Source organism: Drosophila miranda, chromosome 3, assembly GCF_003369915.1.
Source record: "Drosophila miranda strain MSH22 chromosome 3, D.miranda_PacBio2.1, whole genome shotgun sequence".
NCBI lineage: Eukaryota > Metazoa > Arthropoda > Insecta > Diptera > Drosophilidae > Drosophila > Drosophila miranda.
In genome coordinates this window covers 12914675-12929282 of record NC_046676.1, presented here as the reverse complement: position 1 = coordinate 12929282, position 14608 = coordinate 12914675, and the positions used below count along the sequence as shown (strand labels likewise).

The following is a 14608-nucleotide window of genomic DNA, read 5'->3' as shown; positions in this document are numbered from 1 at the left end:
TTAAGCGGATCCCATGCCTTCTTCACATTTGATTTTCACCTGCCAATACAACTCACTCGAAAATTCGCGTTTTATTCACCGACCAACTAACACTCCTCTCCTCACTCACTCCCAGCAGCACAAATACAGTTAAATTATGATTGGGAAGGGAGGAATCTAGAGCAAAGGATTTGGCAGCTGGGTTGCCAACTAGTTCGGTTCAAGTGACATTGCAAAATAAATTCGGAAATTTGCTTAAATTACTATTAATTAATTCAGGCTGGTGGTGCGCTTGTGTTGGCCAGATCGTACTTCTGCCTTTTCTTGCTCTTTCTGCTCTGGGTGCGGACGATCATGTACACACCTATGATCACAGCCACGGCCACCAGAAGGCAGGTGACCACAAACCAGCTGTAGAAGCCCGGCTCATCCTCATCCTCTGTCGCGTTCTCCCATTCAGTAAAATTGGCCGCAGATCCGTTCAGACTGAGTCTGGATAGTTGGTGCTCCCGGAATAGCGAAGCCTTCACGAGATTGTTCGACTCGGGGGCCTCAAAGGCCGGCTCCGTGTTATCTATTCTAACAAAGGTGAGCCTGGCTCCGCTTATTGGCTGCCTGTAGCGCCGCAAACCGTTTCCATAGTACTCGTAGATGTCCGCACTAAACTCCCGGTGCTGATCCACCCACTGCCCAATCACCTGCACCTTCACTTCGCTCCTGGGATCCATGCTGCGGCCGAAGTAGGCCTTCTGCTCCACGTCCAGGCCGCCCACACCGTCAGCATCAAGCTCCAGGACGGAACCACGATGCTCGAACAACAGGGGGAGCTTTGTCAGGTGCTCATTCTGGTATATGCTGCTCGTGTTCAGGTGGATCTTCTCCACAAACGCATAGTTGATGCTGCCATAGATGGGCTTGCGCTCGCCGCTGGGATTCTTCAGCACGCTGTCGCCCAGATGCATCTTGTAGCTGTTGGTAATATTGCGCCAGGGCATATACGTAATGTTCCGCAATTGGTACATCAGAGGCTCCAGCTCAACCAGCACGTTTATGTTGTCCTCCAGGCCGTACTGCAAAATGAAAGGAAGTTGTTTAAAAGCGGATTGATCACGTCTGCTGGTGCAACTTACAAAGTTATCTCCGAATATCATGACCACACAGGTGAAGAGATTATCCGAGACGGCGTTGACTAGATCCGTGTGTCGGAAGTGGCACAGCTCCGTCTTCTCCCGCTCCACACTCGTTGCCTTGGCTATGTACGTGAGCCGCTCCTTGGGATTCAGTTCGGGGGCATAGAACTTGAGCATCATGGGGTAGGGCACCCAGGCCAGCACGGAGCTGCCATCGTTGCTGCATATTTCCGACTGCGGGCCACGGCCGCTCAGCTCTCCATTGTGCAGCTTAAAGAAGTGATGATTGTCCCTCTTGACCGTCGTGGAGCCGTGGTCTGTGCACATGGTATCGATGAAGCTCTCCTGAGGATTAGCAAGATAAAATGTTGAAGAGGAAACACTTGGGTTGGGTGCTCGTCAAAAAGTTCCCCTTATCTGCCCTGTGCGCATTATCTCCCTATCGTCAAGCTAATTCAATTTGGAATAGCAGGCCGCAGACGCTTGCGCCACTCGAATTTGGCTCGCGACGAATGATCTATTACTCATATTGGCATTGAAAGTGTCATTTAAGGATGTAGCTCCATCAAACCGGTTTCTACCAATGACTGATCGTTTGATTGATCAACTATTTATGGCAGGAATAGAGTGTGAAGCTCATATAAGCTCAGAGTGGTATGAAGAACCGATTACCTTCTTATACATGTATCTAAACCTAAACCTATAGTTCTGTTTTCATTTGCTACTCCCATGGGCTAAATGGTTCACCTTCTCTTTGGTCGTCAATGTTGTGGCCTTAATGTGGCACTTTAGATCCTTTTCAGTGGGTATGACCACATGGCGATCAATATCGGCGAGGAGCAAAGGCTGCGTCTCTATGCAGAAATGGGGGTGCTCCTCGAACGCCGTGCAAAGCGCCAGCAAGGTCACGAGTCCAATTATTGTTTGAATAAACATTTCCGCTGTTCCGTTGGCGAGAGTTCTTGGGACTCCTCCGTCGCGCAATCGATCGAAACGCTCTGTACGGCTGGCAAATCGTAACTAAATTTGCAATTTTAAATTGACAGCTATTCGATTGCCTATTCGAACGCAGCGCAGTCAACTTGACCGCAAAACAGCAGCAGCCCGATAAACGACGAGCCGATCGTCCGAATATAACCATATTTATCTATTGATGAAGGATTTGCCCGAGATTCACTACTACGATTTTTGGAGGTGCGAGAGTTGAACGCGATGCGCTGGCCATAGCCGAATCAAACGTCGAACGAAACACAATTGATTGGCGTCACACCAATGCCAATGAGTAAGGCCTGCCACGGCCCGACCGAAGGGGAGTTCATTTCCCAAACTTGGAGCCCACCGTCGGCGATAAGATAAACGTTAAGCGATGCAGGCATTCGTAGATATCTCCCATTAGGAGGAGGGGAAGTGTCTCTGGTGGCACATTCTATTTATGGCAATGGCTAACCCCTGAGAGGGCTTCACGATGGACAATACGCGTGCGCTTAATGCTAACCAGATTACACATGTGTTTAATAGAAAAAGTATACATCTTTTATAGCTTTGTACAGTTGAAATTGTTGAACAATATTCGGTTGCTTACAATTTACAGATTGGTTTCTCACAGATGGTTTTGTGAAGCAGATTTACGATTACAGTTGAGAGCTTCTTTAACGCTCTTTTTCTTATGCTTTGTATATTTTTCAAACACAACATTCTTTTAAATTTAACAGTCTACAAACTAGATTAAGGTTATTGAAGATTTGGATGTGCATTCCTGTTCGTTTCGTGCACGCTGCGACGAGAATGGGGAAATAAACGACGACACGACACAGGACGAGACGAGACAATGGGAGGAGGAGCAGGGTGGTGGGTAGCTATACTCAATCTAAGGATGGAGAAAAGACAAGCCTTATACGAACAGAATCTAAAGAATACGAGGTATTACCATCACTGCTGCCGTCGTCGAAGGCGACATCGAGACCGGCATCGGATAAGAGCTCCATATCGATATCGTCATCACCGTCACCATCGCCATCGCCATCATCGTCCTCCTCATCATCGTCATCAGAGTCGAGAAGATCGACTATATCAAATCCGTCATTATCTATATCATCCCCGTCATCATCGTTGCTCGAAGCGTTAAAATTGCGAAGCATCGGAAATTGCAGAAAATTCGGACCTAGAGCAAATGCTGAATAAGCGACAGACAGACTTGTTTGTAGTCCCGAATTCATGATATATAGAATTGTGGGAATGAGGACTCACTGTTTTCGGAACCCGTATCGGAGCCGTCCTCATCAGATTCGGGCACCTCCTCATCATCTTCCTGAAAGCATAGACATAATATTTAATTCAATATCATACGCCGCATAAGAGCTCTGAGATCGATGGCAGCGTTGACGCCGCCACCGCCAACTCCAACTCCGTTGCCATTGCCACCCAGTGTACGTGCTCGCCGTCGCACCCCAACAATTGAGCTGTTGGGTGCATGCCGGCGAGAAAGATTCGGACTTGCGTTCGAGACGGGACTGTCCCGGCGTGGCCGTGGGTTGTTCTCCAGTTCGTTGTTGGCACGGAGCAGTGAACTTTCTGGCGCACCGCCCTCGTCAGGTGGGCGCGACACATCATAAAACACACGAAGTAGAGCTTCGTCATCATTGTCAAAAGCGTGTGCGGCATGTGTAGGTGCCTCCGCGCTATTGCGTCCGCCCATCTCGTTGGCTAGATCCTTATACGCACGCACCTCTTCCGATCGCTCGCTCTTTTTCACGCCAACCGCATAGATCTTCACATAAGTCTCCTGCTTCGATTCGTAGCCACTGTAGTCCTCGACCACGGCAATCAGACTCCCGTTCGCACTGACGCTCAGGTCATTGATGTTCCGCTTCACGTCGATGGTGGCTATGCTCGAGTAGTCGTAGGCGTCAAGCACGTTGAAGCTCGTATCATAGGTGGTGGTATCCATGTCGTGGCTCCTGTCCGTTCCCAGGCTGGCCCCATAAATCACATGCATTGGCGAGAACGTCAAATGGCGTTGATCCAGAACTGGCACCGTCTGCAGCAGATGGAAAGTGCGCAGGTCCCACACCTCAGTGTTGGATATAATCTGTGGAAACGAAGCATGTGTCTCAGCATTAAAGCAGATGAGTGGGGTGAAGGTTGTTGCGCGATACGGTACCTCCAGGCAGTTTGGATGGAAGACTCCGGATATACTCTGATTGAATTTGTCAAACTTGTGGATCTCCTTGCCGGAACGCACATCCCAGAGCACACCATCTGAAGCAGAAGGACGAATCAATTATGAATTCAAACAAGGGGCGGCTGGCCATTGACATACCTGACAAAACCAGTTCGTCGGTGCGGCAAAGCGTGGCCCGGTTCTTAGTATACTGGTTGGGTATGGTGGGGGTGAAGGTGGACAGCTTGGAGCCCGTGTTGATGTCGAAGAGCGTGGCACACTGCAAAGAAATAGCGAGTCGAGTCGAGTCACGTTGGGAAAACACCACGGGAGAACCTTTAGCCGCACTCACCTCGTTCTGTGTACCCAAGAGGCGATCCTGCGAGGTCTGACTGAACTCGCAGTAGCCGACATCGGGTAGAGTCAGCTTCAACTTGAACTCGTTGTCCGCAATGGACCATAGGATGCTGGTGGGAGTGCGCCACAAGCTCGATGTGATGACCAGGTCCCCAGCTCGGTTGGCCTTGATCGCATCTATACTGAAGTTGTGACAGTTGGAGTAGAACTGCTCGACGCCGTCGTTCATGTTGAAGACCCGACCATCGCCCTGCTGGGTGCCCACGATGATGTACTTGCCCACGAGGTCGCAGCAGATGAACTCCAGATCCTCGTACTCAGCCGACCGAATGGTGCGCCAGGGAGAGAAGTGCGTGTGCACATACCGCCGGTCAAAGCGTCCCGTGGTGAAGCCTGCCTGGGTGCGGAAGTGTCGACTCGTCAGATTGTAGTTGGAGCTGAGCAGGCGGCTGGGCCTTGGATCGGGGCACTTGTGCGGCTCGTACAGATCAAACTGCGGGCAGGTCGTCACCGGGTTGTTGCACAGCGAGTGCTGGTTGGTTAGATACTCCGTCACGATCGTGTTGAGGGTCACCCGCTTCGGGTTTAGGGGAACCGAGGAGGCGAAGTCTTCCGGCAGACCGACAGCGCTACAGCCGGGCTCGGCAATTTGCTTCTGTATGGAGCGGCCCATAGAGCTGATGGAGCGCTCAGTCCTCCGTATCTTGATCGGCGTTTGGGCGGAGATGCTACTACAGTTGGGTATGCTGGCTGTGGAGGTGCTAGCCCCGCCGTAGGGCGAGTCCTCGTTATAACTCCGAATCATCTCGCCATTCGACATGATTGCCGCATTCACGTCCTGCATGCGGCTTCTCAGGCGACTCCTGGAAATGGAGCTGCCGCTGGAGAGAACTTTGTAGTCGAACGGCGACTGATGGAAACTCCTGGTGATGGGAGTCTGCAGCGGAAGCCCCACCTCGCGCTGCAGCATCTGGGCGGTCTCCGAGAGGCCCTTGCTCTCCAGGTGCTCGAAGATCAGCTGGTAGAGCTGCTGCTCGTTGTACTGGATGCGGGTCTGGGCAATCACGTTTGCCTTGTGCATGTTGGAGAGCGACGGATCCAGCGGATTGTTCAGCGCCTTGGTCTTGCCCGACACGCGCTCGAGCAGCTCGAGGGCGTACTTCTGGAAGATCACATGCTCGGCTCTCTTCTCCTGCAGAATGGGATCCCTCATCAGGCACTGCAGCTGCCCGCCGGCGAACAGGCGAAGCTTGCTGACGATCTGCCTGACGCGGTCTGATCTGGCCAGACCGGCCAGAGCTCGGCAGGCCATTCCTCTGATGCAGTCCGCATCTGTGATGGGGCCCTTGGTCTGAATCAGGGAGAGCAGGACCACAATCCCATTGTTGGAGCAGACCGACTCCCACACCTTCTCGATCAGCTCCTCGGCATACTTGTGGTTGGCCTTGTTCCTTTTAGAGGAGCTGCCAAACTTGATCAGGCTACTGCCGCTGTCCTTGCGTATGATCGGCGAGCAGACGCAGTGGCAGAGCACGGCCAGAGCCGACTTCAGCACCTCGGCGTCGGAGGTGATTTCTCCGGCTGCCGCTCCCAGCACCGAGCAGAAGCCCGAGGTGGTCGTCTTGTCCAGCATCTGTATGCGCTCGCACAGCACCACATAGACACGGGGAATCACACAGCACACGCTTAGCACATCCAATGCGGACCGAACCGTCTCCGAGCGGCCGCTGCTCATCCAGTCGTAGCTCAAGGCTATGATTCGCAGCAGCATTGAGATGCCGCCCAGCTTCATCAGCTGGTCCACGGGCTGCCAGTGGCCGCGGATCGATGTGTGCTCCTGGAGTGTGCGAATCTGCTCGTGCAACTGGTCGAAGGTGAGTTTGGCCGCCACAGTGGGGTTCTGGTTGAAGTAGTGCGCCGACGAGGGAGAGGTGGAGGTCGCATAGTGCTGCGACAGGAAGCTGTTGTACTTGAAGAAGAAATGCGCCTCCATATAGCGCTTGAGGGCCACGCACACGTGACGCACCATCTGGCGGGAGGCGCACTCCACATCATCGTTGATATCCGAATCGTTGTCGCTGTCATTCTGGCTGGGATCGAGTATCTTCAGCACGGATATCTGCAATATCACAACAGAATAGCTCAATCGGCCTCCATTTAGGAGTTCGTTCAAAGTGTCACTTACAACATTGTAGAGTTTACGGAGTCCATCCTGGGCATCGAACTCGTCCAGAATCACCTTGAACTGGAAGCTCAGGCTGAAGAACATGGTGGCATGGCACTTGGAGGAGTCGTGGCAGCGACCCAATATCCACAACGCGTAGCGCACCAGCTCCGAGATGAGGGGACGCTGCATGCTGCATATCCGCTCCATGGCATCCTCGCAGTACGCCAGATAGTAAATGGCAATGGACACGCCCGTGGTGGCCAGACTAGGGCGCGGTACTTTAAGCAGCAGCTAAATGGGACAATGATATGCCGCGACTATGAGATATTTTCCCAGAGTTTCCCCCCGCAGATTCACTTACCTCCAGGCCGCCGTGGGATATAAACTCCAGAGCAAATTTCTTGTGGCAAAGCAAGGAGGCCAAGTACTTGAGCACCTCGTAAGCGAGGCAAGTGTCGCGGCGATCCAGGTTCTCCAGATAGCCGAATATCAGCTGCATCACGTTGTTCTCGAAGGCCATGGCCAGGAATTCCTGGTACTCGCCGAGGCTGGTGAGGAACCGCATGATCAGCTTTTGGCTGGCATCGGCCGTTGGCGGGTGCAGCGGTATGTACATCCGCTTGTAGTAGCGCGACTGGGAGAAAGCATCGCGGCTGTTCTCGAAGAGAATCGACATGTTCGAGGCATCGCCATGGTTTGAGCTCGCAATGCCGCTTCCGTTGTGCTGTGGCGACTGCGGAGCCGACGCTCCGTTGCCGCAGGCCATCCAACAGAGCAGTCCGCCAGAGGCGCTGCTGTCGGCTGAATAGTTTAGCGCCGATGGGTGGTACGCTGAGGCGCTTTTGCTTATGGCTAGAAGCATGTGCAGGCGCTTGATCATCTTGGGTACCAGGCGCATGTTCTGATCGCGATAGTTGATCGCAAAGTCGCTGACCTCCATGGCCTCGGCAAGAAGTCCGGTGGCATAGCTCTGGAGCGGCTCGATGCTGTCCTCCGCCCAGCTGTAGATGCGATTGATGGTGCCATCGTCGTTGGCTGTCTGGAAGACGGCAGTTGTCTCCAGACCTGGCATAATCTCCAGGATGAGGCGGCACGCCAGGATGTTCAGCTCCAGGGAGCTGCGACTGATGGTCTGGCGACTGAAGTAGTTCTCCCGCAGATAGTCGTTTAGCAACTGTATGGGTACAAAACATGATTTAATTCGAAGCCAAATATTGGTTGACAGCTCTTCTCACCTTCCCCATGAACACATCTTTGCGGAAGAGCAACTTGAGGAGCAGCCCATACTGGCAGCTGGGATCGGCGCGATATGGATGCCTCGAGTCCAAGGGATCCGGATCCTTGCGCATGTAGGCGTCCTTTTCGCGCTCAAAAATCTCCGCCAGACTACAATTGGTTCATTAATTAGCCCATCAATTTATCATTCTTCATCGTCACTTCTCGCCTTACCTCTTCAGTGTGGGCACGGGATCGTAGCCACTTTGAGTCTGCTGCTGCTCCCAGCGGTCGATGATTTGCGTCAGCTCTTTCTTGGCGGACGAGCGCCTATCGGCGGCTGTGTCTTCTTCTTGATTGCCAAAGGCATCGTCGGCGGCGGGGCTGCTGTCGCTCTCATTTTCCTCAGCGGCTTCCGCATCACCACCGCTCATGGCATCCTCCTCTGCTCCTGCCTCTTCTGCGGATACCTCATCATCATTATCATCGTCGCTTTCGTATGCAATTGCCACAGCTTCGGCCATCGCTATGATGGCCTCTCTCTCGGCTTCCGCATCAACGTCCTCCTGCGCCGCCCCGGCCAGCGCCTCGTTACCGTTTTCACCGCCCTCTGACATCGTCAAAGTGGACAAAATGTGAAAATACGTTTAACGCGAACCAACAGATTCACAGCAGTCTCACGGTTGGTAAATAATTTAGTCAACTTGCGAAAATAAAGCGTGCGGCATACCACGCGCTCGAACCGATATATCGATGACTTGAGCAATCGATGCTGAAACCATGCAGCCCTGGTCGATAGGTGGGGAAACAATGAAGCCGGGTCGGGTCTGATTTTTGTTATTTTTTCGAATGTTTTTTTTTGTTGCACTTCGCACTTCCCCTTTGGCTTTGATAAATTTGCTGCGAAGAGAGTAGAAAAACGCATAATTAAAGTGCGAAGCCGGCTATTTGAGGCATTACTTTTGACAATATTATGCTTTCCAGCCAGCAAAACGGAACAACTGGATCGCCAACTGAACGTATGTATATACCTGTATGGTTTGTGCAGCTAGTTCCCAAAGTCTAATCTCACACAGCTATTGACATTAAACCAAAAGGTGCTGCCACATCGCAGTCGTCTGGCAGCCTGGTTTGATTTGTGACGACCGACCAGATCGAGAGAAAAACAAAAGCCTATTGTTTTGTTTTGGCGGTGCCATCGGCTTTATATTCATTTGTCAAATCAAAGTATAAAGTGCAGTTTATGTAATGGGTTTCCTGTACATTCTGGGATGGATATCCCTTGGTATCCAGATCACGTTCCTTACTCTGTCCATAGGTGAGCTGCTCGGTTTTGTGTGACGCCCATTGTTTTGTGTCGACGTCTGCAATGTTTTTCCAGTGGCAGGACTTTACTATTTAGCGGAGCTCGCGGAAGAGTACACGACACAGGCGCGGCGGTGCATTCTGTTCATGATCAGCTTCACAATCTTTGTGTACATCATGCTGATGATTTTCGAGGAGTTCCCCTGGAGCATGCTGCTGTGCGGCTTTGTGGCGCAGGGCTTCCACCTATCGATAATGGGGGGTTTTCCATTCATACGCCTGCTGTCTGTGCCCTTCCTGGGCTCCCTCGTCATGCTGGTGGTCAATCATTTCCTAGCATTTCAGTATTTCACCACCGTCTATGTGCCTTTCACTCAGGTGAGTGCCTTGGAGAGTTGGACTGAATTAAACGACTGATCACAATTATTGCTTTTAGGTGCTTGCCTACTTCACCGTATGCATGTGGATCGTGCCCTTCGCCCTGTTCGTCTCGCTCAGTGCCAACGACAGCGTCCTGCCCACGGTGAATGAGCAGAGCAGGCGGAGCCCGGACGTGGTCAGCAATTACTTCTCGCGGAACAAGAAGCAGGGGCTGCTCTCCCTTTTCAACTATATGAAGGAGCAGCTGCTCCCAGCGCGGAGCAAGAAGGCGTTTTAGAACTTACATATTCAGAGATGTGTGCAAATAGGAATGCAAATGATCTAGTATCTAGAGTAGTTCCTTTGATTATTTATTTTTTGTACCTATAAACCAGACAAGCGAGCAAGTATACATACGTAGATAAATGCAAGATGCACATTCCTTTATTAATGGCCAACATTTAATTTTAAACGAATCCCTGTGAAAATAGAAATATAGTACGAGATTTACTTGGACTGAGCCTTAACACTGCCATCGGCCATGCCGAAGTAGCACTTGTGGGCCATGTCAACGAAGAGTCCCGTCTCCAAGACGCCTGGGATCATGGTGATGGCGCGATTCACTTCATCCCAGTTGTACTCCCGCTTGCCAACGAACTTCCAGTCGAGCAGAAAATTGCCATTATCGGTTATAATGGGTCCAGCCTTTACCTTTGCCATGCGCAGTACGACCTCGCCACCAAACATGGCCTCGATCTGCAGCTTTATGGGAACTTGGGCCATGGGCGCAACCTCAATTGGAACGCCCTTGCACCATTGCTCGCCCAGATGCAACGATTTCTTCGTGTAGTCGGCCACCACAATGAACTTTTTGGCGCAGGAGGCAACAACCTTCTCCTGCAGCAGGCAGCCACCGCCGCCTTTGATCAATACCATATTCGAATCCACCTCGTCGGCCCCGTCGATGGCCACATCGATGATGGGATTGCGATCCACCGAGCCTAAGTTGAGATTGTAGTCCAAGATCAGATGCTGGGCCTGGTAGGACGAGGGCACACAGATCAGGTCCGTCAGCTCGCCATCCTTCCAGACACGCTCTGCAATGCGCTGAACCGCGTACACGACCGTCGAGCCGCTTCCAATCCCTAAAATTGTTGTGTCCTCCTTCACCCACTCGTCCACGGCCGTGCGTGCGGCCTTCTTTTTGGCCTCGTCCAATGAAATCTCGTCGCCCATGTTCCTTGTCTGTGCACCCAATAAAAGCTGCTGCGCGTTCAAAAAATGTTGATTGAAATGTGGTTGCGATAAACCCCGACGAAGTAAACCCAACAACATGTGGTGATGTTAGTGGTTTAAAAACTTCAATGTCAAATGTAGTGGGACGATATACCGATGAAACAACGAACTTAGCCTACTCAAGCCCTCGTTTTTTAAACAGAACGACAACTTGAGTTAAGCCGCGGAATATAATACTAATACTAATAATTACTCTTGTAGGTCCATCTTATTCTTCATCTTTAGATACAAATTACCACGACTATCTTTCACCCAAACTTTGCTAAAATTCTTCAAGGCATCATTTTCGTGGAGCGTATTTTAGTACCCACTGGTGGACAATGGGTTAAGCGTCTGTTATGCGCTTCACAGAAATGTTAGCTGTTCTTATTTGAAATTAGGCGCGATTTGTATTGTCATATATTAATTTTCAAGTTAATAACTATCATCTTGGACTGTTGAGAGAGATACTTCCTTGAGATACTGCGAGTAATCATAGGTAACCACCTTGGGGGCAAAGAAGCCACCGGAACCAGGACGACTCTTGTAAAAGATGCCTAGGCCGGCCAGAGGAACAGCCGGATGGGGCACAACCTCCTGCACATCAATGAAGGGCAAAGTGTTCTGGGACGCGTCTTTCACCTTGCTGGAGCTGAAAAAGTTCATACACTGATTCGATGTGGACAGCGGCAACGAGGGCTGATCTGCGGCAGTGGGCACATAAGCCTCTTTGACGATCAGCACTTGACGTGGCTTTTCGATGGTTTTCTCCGTGTTGCTGTTGTTCAACCAGACGCTGTTGCGCTTCGGTTCCACCAGGCGTCCAGTGGGGAAGTCGAAATAGCTGAACCGCACCTCCAGGTTGAGGTGCTTGTGCCAGACGCGAAAGCGGGCCCCAGTCACCACAAGGGAGCGGTTCGAGCCGGAAGTTATCTCGTCCAGGTCCATGGCGCGGCTGTCGACGGTGAGAGTGTGGTAGTCGTAGTCGTTGCGAACATCCACATCGTTAAGGTGGTATGAGTCCAGCGGTAGCCATTCTAGAGAGGACACATTGATTGCTCCACGAGGCAAGAGCTCGCCCTGCTGCAGCTGCAAGTGAAAGACGCGATTACTCTTCACGAAGCGCACACCTGTTACCACCTTGTTCTCCATGAAGTCCGACAGCGAGTCACGCAGGTTGAAGTAGCGATCAGAGAGAGGTCCCTGCTCGTCGCACAGGCAGAAGCAGTAGGAGCAGCGCCAGAGAATATAGTACCACAATGATGAGGCCGTTTTAGTGGCCGACTCGCATCTGCCGTTGGAGCTCTTCCTGCCGAGAGTCGCCCCATCATCAGATTGAATGTATTCATAGCGTCGCGAAGAGTTCCCCTCGGACGGGCAGATCTCCACATCCGAGTCCATGTCGCCGCAGTTATAGAGTCTTCCGTTGCAAGGCGTCTGCTTGCCGCAAAGCTCTTTGTCTCCCTTGTAGCAGCCATTGGAGCGAGTGTCCGGATAGTCGCCACAGGTACCCCAGCATCCCTGGTTCTCGCCCAAGTTGGCCTCGTTCTCCACGTAGCCCTGCAGGAGACGCGTAACCCGATCGTAGGTCTCCCCGGACACGTGCTTATCCTTTCCGGGATCACAGCGCCAGTAGACACGCCCGCTGCGAGCCATCACCTGACTAAGAACCTTCACGGAGGATTCCATACGCCGGGCGTAGTTATTGCGCATCAAAGCTACCTCCTGGGTGAAGTTGCCCTTCCCGAGCTCCCGCTGGATCATCCAGGAGAACTCCATCATACTGTAGGCCTTGAGCTCGGTGAGGGCTACACTTGTGTAGAGCTGAAATGGAAACTGCTGGGCGGAGTGTTTGGCCATGCACATCTGTCCCGGTGACTCCTCGTAGTTAAGCGTCAGTTGAGACAGCAGCGTGTTGACAAAGTCGGTCTTGTTGTCCGCCTGCCCCTCATCCTCAAATAGAACCGAATGTAGCAGCTCCAGCTGAATAGCCAACGAACTGGGGCCTGGGTCTACGTTCCACTCGGCAAATTTTAGAAGCGTGGCCGCCTCTAGAGCATGCTTATGCTGGACATAGTCTCTCAACTGTGCGTACCGCGTTTTTACGATTGTGGTGAGGTCTTTGACCAGATTCAGCTTGTGCTGTAGCTGGGATTGCTGGTGGAGCTCCTGGATCAAGGTTTCGATGGTCAGGGCAGTGCGAAGAGATTCCATTTGCTCCAAATTACGGATGTGGTCATCCACCGCCTCGATGCGGTTCATCAGTTGGCGCTGCTTGTCATGGGTGCCGGTGACCTTATCATCTAGAGACACATCACAGACCTTTAATATTGCGTTGGTCACATCTCTGATCATCTCTATTATATCCACGGCACTGTGAATCGCGCTGTGGGCGGGTGGGATCAATAGGATGGCAAACACCAAAAATAGCTTGAGTCGCATCGTATATTCGCTGTAGAAGTGTTGAAGTTATATGAAAATGAAGTTCTTCAGATTTCCGCTTACTCAGCCGTCGAAAATGTTTATGCAGTCAAGAAAAAAGAAATCCTTCGTTCAGCAGAAAAGCGAATTGGATTTGTCCGCGATCGGGACTGTAGTTTCGGCTTTGAATACAATTATTATACATATTTGAAAACTGCAAATCTGCACATATGTAATATACATAAATATCTTCATATGATCGCTGTCGGAAGAGCGCCGTGCTCAGTATTGCTTTTCATTTATGAGTTAATCCCTCTCTCACACGAGTACCGCAATGTGTCGTTCGCTCTGGCTCTCTCTTCGCTCAGAAAAGACAAGCGCTGGAAGGCAGCGTTGCCAGTTTAGCTTATTTAAGGCAGGATCCGTTCCACTTTACATGGCCTGTTATCCAAAATTGTAGCTAACATTCTCTTTGCAGCGATGTTTCAGCACTAAATGGTTTCCTGGGTGCACTCGTGCGATTCCATTAACAATGGGAATAGCAACAATACAAAACTATTTTTAAAGTTAAGCGCTGGCCACGATAAAGGCAGAAAATGGCAGCAAAAGGAATTGAAAGCATTTAGTTGTGACTTACTGCGGTACGGCGACGACGATGACCGAACGAAAGCCATAAAGGGGAATCCCCACAAAAGGCTGCTAGCCCCGTTGTTGCATTCTGGCTTATGTACGAGTGTGTCTGTATGTGTGTATGCCCGGAATATTTGAGGAAATTTAATACTTTTAGTGCACAAAGCAAAGCTGTTGGCATTGCCATTGCGATAAAGCTGAAAAGCAGCAGAGCACAATTACAAAGGTGATTGCAATTTCTCTCTTTCGTGGGGGGAGAAAAACGGAGAAGAGTTATCCCTGAGTGGGTGCAGCGAGGAAGAGGGAGAGAGAAAAGAATTTGTGTTAATGGATTTCACTTTTTAAGAAATAAATTACTATCTCAGGTCTGCAAAGAAGCCAGTGGCTAGCAAGAGGAAGAACCACCGCAAACAGATTTCCATCCAGCTTGCAAGATTTGATGGGATTTTGATTCATTAGCAAAGGAGCAGACCACATAGTCGGAAAGAAATCGAAAGATCTGCTTATGCACATGCGTTTTCCACCATTACTTCGCTGGAAATGGAGCTCTACTACATATGTACATACATATGTATATTTCGGCAAGTGTTCGTAGTTGCCCAAAGTAAA

At 51.0% G+C, this 14608-nt stretch overlaps 5 protein-coding genes across 6 annotated transcripts; 1 reads left to right on the top strand and 4 right to left on the bottom strand.

Annotated features, from left to right (window-relative positions):
• Positions 1–52: 52 nt before the first annotated feature.
• LOC108158989 lies at positions 53–2330 on the bottom strand. Its single transcript, XM_017291836.2, has 3 exons — positions 1857–2330; positions 1110–1454; positions 53–1049 (listed from the first exon to the last, which is right to left on the bottom strand). The coding sequence occupies exons 1-3, from the start codon at positions 2043–2045 to the stop codon at positions 255–257; spliced, it is 1329 nt and encodes a 442-aa protein (XP_017147325.1). The 5' UTR covers positions 2046–2330; the 3' UTR covers positions 53–254.
• A 263-nt stretch (positions 2331–2593) lies between these two features.
• Positions 2594–8808, bottom strand: LOC108158986 (protein mahjong). 2 transcript variants are annotated; one of them, XM_017291830.2, is made up of 11 exons: positions 8243–8808; positions 8029–8179; positions 7155–7967; positions 6812–7084; positions 4622–6745; positions 4429–4549; positions 4270–4367; positions 3835–4197; positions 3357–3417; positions 3037–3282; positions 2594–2976 (listed from the first exon to the last, which is right to left on the bottom strand). In XM_017291830.2, the coding sequence occupies exons 1-11, from the start codon at positions 8623–8625 to the stop codon at positions 2972–2974; spliced, it is 4638 nt and encodes a 1545-aa protein (XP_017147319.1). In that variant the 5' UTR covers positions 8626–8808; the 3' UTR covers positions 2594–2971. The 2 variants fall into 2 exon arrangements, with proteins under 2 accessions (XP_017147319.1, XP_017147320.1); XM_017291831.2 differs by having other exon boundaries at positions 3037–3270.
• Positions 8809–9236: 428 nt separating this feature from the next.
• On the top strand, positions 9237–10189 carry LOC108158991 (protein TEX261). The gene is made up of 3 exons (XM_017291838.2): positions 9237–9326; positions 9390–9691; positions 9750–10189. The coding sequence occupies exons 1-3, from the start codon at positions 9257–9259 to the stop codon at positions 9969–9971; spliced, it is 594 nt and encodes a 197-aa protein (XP_017147327.1). The 5' UTR covers positions 9237–9256; the 3' UTR covers positions 9972–10189.
• On the bottom strand, positions 10088–11066 carry LOC108158990 (ribose-5-phosphate isomerase). The gene has a single exon (XM_017291837.2). It carries the CDS (start codon positions 11006–11008, stop codon positions 10181–10183), a length of 828 nt encoding a protein of 275 aa, XP_017147326.1. The 5' UTR covers positions 11009–11066; the 3' UTR covers positions 10088–10180.
• Positions 11067–11152: 86 nt separating this feature from the next.
• On the bottom strand, positions 11153–13586 carry LOC108158988. The gene is made up of 2 exons (XM_017291835.2): positions 13454–13586; positions 11153–13400 (listed from the first exon to the last, which is right to left on the bottom strand). The coding sequence occupies exon 2, from the start codon at positions 13388–13390 to the stop codon at positions 11384–11386; it is 2007 nt and encodes a 668-aa protein (XP_017147324.1). The 5' UTR covers positions 13391–13400; positions 13454–13586; the 3' UTR covers positions 11153–11383.
• Between the last annotated feature and the right edge of the window lie 1022 nt (positions 13587–14608).

Coding starts and splice junctions, on each gene's coding strand:
- LOC108158991 (XM_017291838.2), top strand. CDS start 9,257: ATGGGTTTCCTGTACATTCTGGGATGGATATCCCTTGGTATCCAGATC. Junction 9,327..9,389: donor GTTCCTTACTCTGTCCATAG/GTGAGCTGCTCG, acceptor ATGTTTTTCCAG/TGGCAGGACTTTACTATTTA. Junction 9,692..9,749: donor TCTATGTGCCTTTCACTCAG/GTGAGTGCCTTG, acceptor TATTGCTTTTAG/GTGCTTGCCTACTTCACCGT.
- LOC108158989 (XM_017291836.2), bottom strand. CDS start 2,045: ATGTTTATTCAAACAATAATTGGACTCGTGACCTTGCTGGCGCTTTGC. Junction 1,455..1,856: donor CATTGACGACCAAAGAGAAG/GTGAACCATTTA, acceptor GCTAATCCTCAG/GAGAGCTTCATCGATACCAT. Junction 1,050..1,109: donor TGATATTCGGAGATAACTTT/GTAAGTTGCACC, acceptor TTCATTTTGCAG/TACGGCCTGGAGGACAACAT.
- LOC108158990 (XM_017291837.2), bottom strand. CDS start 11,008: ATGTTGTTGGGTTTACTTCGTCGGGGTTTATCGCAACCACATTTCAAT.
- LOC108158988 (XM_017291835.2), bottom strand. CDS start 13,390: ATGCGACTCAAGCTATTTTTGGTGTTTGCCATCCTATTGATCCCACCC.
- LOC108158986 (XM_017291830.2), bottom strand. CDS start 8,625: ATGTCAGAGGGCGGTGAAAACGGTAACGAGGCGCTGGCCGGGGCGGCG. Junction 8,180..8,242: donor CCCGTGCCCACACTGAAGAG/GTAAGGCGAGAA, acceptor AACCAATTGTAG/TCTGGCGGAGATTTTTGAGC. Junction 3,418..3,834: donor AGAGCGAGCGATCGGAAGAG/GTGCGTGCGTAT, acceptor CTATGCTTTCAG/GAAGATGATGAGGAGGTGCC.